The sequence below is a fragment of the Anomaloglossus baeobatrachus genome, chromosome 4, assembly GCF_048569485.1.
Source record: "Anomaloglossus baeobatrachus isolate aAnoBae1 chromosome 4, aAnoBae1.hap1, whole genome shotgun sequence".
In the NCBI taxonomy this organism is placed as follows: Eukaryota; Metazoa; Chordata; class Amphibia; order Anura; family Aromobatidae; genus Anomaloglossus; species Anomaloglossus baeobatrachus.
In genome coordinates, this window is record NC_134356.1 from 26,357,490 (window position 1) to 26,360,148 (window position 2,659).

At 45.8% G+C, this 2,659-nt stretch overlaps 1 protein-coding gene across 1 annotated transcript; it reads left to right on the forward strand.

Annotated features, from left to right (window-relative positions):
- The first annotated feature begins 438 nt into the window (after window positions 1-438).
- Window positions 439-2,303, forward strand: LOC142301093 (E3 ubiquitin/ISG15 ligase TRIM25-like). Its single transcript, XM_075342112.1, has one exon. The coding sequence runs from the start codon at window positions 439-441 to the stop codon at window positions 2,044-2,046; it is 1,608 nt and encodes a 535-aa protein (XP_075198227.1). The 3' UTR covers window positions 2,047-2,303.
- The last annotated feature ends 356 nt before the right edge of the window (window positions 2,304-2,659 follow it).

The following is a 2,659-nucleotide window of genomic DNA, read 5'->3' on the forward strand; positions in this document are numbered from 1 at the left end:
CCTGAGAACTTGGCACAGCATGTAAAGGTTTAACAGTGGGCAGATGTGAGACCCAATCCCTTAGCTGTTAGCCTGGGGAAGGGGCGTGGCTAGTGGGAAGTGACAGGGGTTGCTAGGCAGAGTAGACAGAGAAAAAAATGATGGTTGAAGGAGTGTCAGTTGAAAGGAGCCAGTGAGTGAGAAAGGTGAAAGGATTGTGAAGAGACCCCAAAGGGCGACTAGGAGGTAGTAGCCTGAGGGTAGACAGAAGATCCCAGGTACTACGCACGATGGGGTACTGGATCCCAGAGTAAACGACAGCTCCAGGCGGTCTGCTGATCCAGCCGTGTGTGTACTTGTTACAATTCTGCTGCTCCCTGAGTCTACATAGTTATACTCGTGCTTTGCTTTCTGAGTATCAGGCACTTTCAGTTTCGTTTCTTTTTTCCTCCGTCAGCCATGGCATCTGCTATTCTGAATGACGAGCTGCTCTGCTCCATCTGTTTATCTATTTTTAAGGATCCTGTAATGCTGAGATGTGGACACAACTTCTGCCGGGTCTGTATTGATCGTGAGCTGGATACACAGGACGAGTCTGGAGTTTATTCCTGTCCTGAATGCAGAGAAGAGTTTCAGGAGCGGCCGGCGCTGATGAGGAACATAAATCTTCATAATGTCGCAGAACGTTTCCTGGTTACTCAGCAAGAACAAGAGGAGATCACCGGGATCTGCTGCACTTACTGTGTGGACTCTCCTGTACCTGCTGTTAGATCCTGTCTACACTGTGAGGCTTCTCTGTGTGAGAAACACCTGAGGGCTCACAGCAAATCACCAGAACACGTCTTATCTGATCCCAGCACTTCTCTGGAGAAAAGGAAATGTTCTGCCCATAGGGAACCTTTAAAGTATTATTGTACTCAGGATGCCACCTGTATCTGTGTGTCCTGCAGTTTGATTGGGGAACATAATGGACATAAAATGGAGTCACTGGATGAGGCCTCAGGGAAGAAGAAGAAAAAACTGAGAAATGTTCTCCAGAAACTGACCACAAAGAGAGAGGAGACTGAGGAACGAGTCCGGAGTCTGGAGGAGCGCTGGAGAAAAGCTCAAGGAAAAGCAGCTGGGGAAGCCGAGAGAGTCACTGCCCTGTGTACAGACATCAGGAGACGGGTGGACGACCTGGAGAAGAAGGTCCTGAGTGAGATCTCCAGGCAGGAAAAGGAAGAGTCACGGTCACTGTCTGCTCTGATCCATCAGCTGGAGATAAAGAAGGACGAGCTGTCCAGGAAGATGAGGCACATTGAGGAGCTGTGTAACGTGACTGATCCACTGACCGTCTTACAGGAACCAGACACCGGGGACTTGTGTGATCCTGAGGAGGAGGGAGGTGATGAGGACACAGGGGGACATGATAAACAGCTCCATGATGGAGATGACCTGGATGTGGCTGTGATCTCACACACATTACACACATTATGTGAGGTAATATCAGGTATAAGGAGCGGGATCTATGTGGAGGGTCCTGCAGACATATTACTGGATGTAAACACAGCTGCTAATAATCTCCTTATATCAGACGACCTGAAAACTGCGACCTGGACACAAAGGAACCAGAATCATCCAGAAACAGCAGAGAGATTCCAGAGATATAATCAGGTGATGAGCAGGAGGGGATTTACCTCAGGACAACATTACTGGGATGTGGAGGGCAGTAGATCAGGGGGGTGGAGGGTGGGGATGTGTTACCCCAGTATAGACAGGAGTGGAGAAGAGTCACTGATTGGCTATAATAACAAGTCCTGGAGTTTGTGGAGACATAAAAATCAGTATTCAGTGAGACATGACAGTGAAGAGATCCAGTTACCTGACAAGATCTCCAGTGATATATTCAGGATCTGTCTGGATTATGAGGCCGGGCAGTTGTCCTTTTATGAGCTGTGTGACCCCATCAGACACTTACACACCTTCACTGCCGCCTTCTCCGAGCCCCTTCATGCTGCGTTATATGTATATGATGGTTCTATAAAGATATTAGGGGGAAGCAGCAGCAGGAAGAATCCATCATAATATAAGAAACTGGTGATAAAGAATATAATAGTGAAATGATCATGTGACTTTTGCTGATAATCTGATGCTAATATTATATCCTCCTGATCATATATCTATACGCTGCTTATAATTCCCTCTGTTACTAGAAGACATTTTTATACCTTTGTTCTCTTCATCTATAATGGAATCTCTGATAAGATTTTCTTCACTCTTTCTCCATAAATGAGGCGACTAGTAAAGGTCAGATCGGCTTTTCTTGATATAATCCTTGGAAATTGATGTCTTCTTATCTGTTTTATTTTAATAATTACTTAGTGACCGATAACCAGAAGTTTGCCAATCTAATAGATGGATAATAAAGAACAGGTCACTTATATCTGACTCTGTTAATCTGATGACAGAATTTTTTACTGTCCTCCATTAAAGGGTTTATCCGGCTTATTTTGCTTTTTTTTATTATTTGCCTATTGGGCTACATTGGGGCAGGTAAGTAGATAGTGACCAATTACCTGCCCTGCTGTCAGCCCCTCTCCCCCAGGTCAGAGTGGTCATGTGACCGCTCCTGCCGCAATTTTGCTACTTCCGGTCATTTCATGTCAACAGGGGCAGGACCATGTTGACATGCAAATGA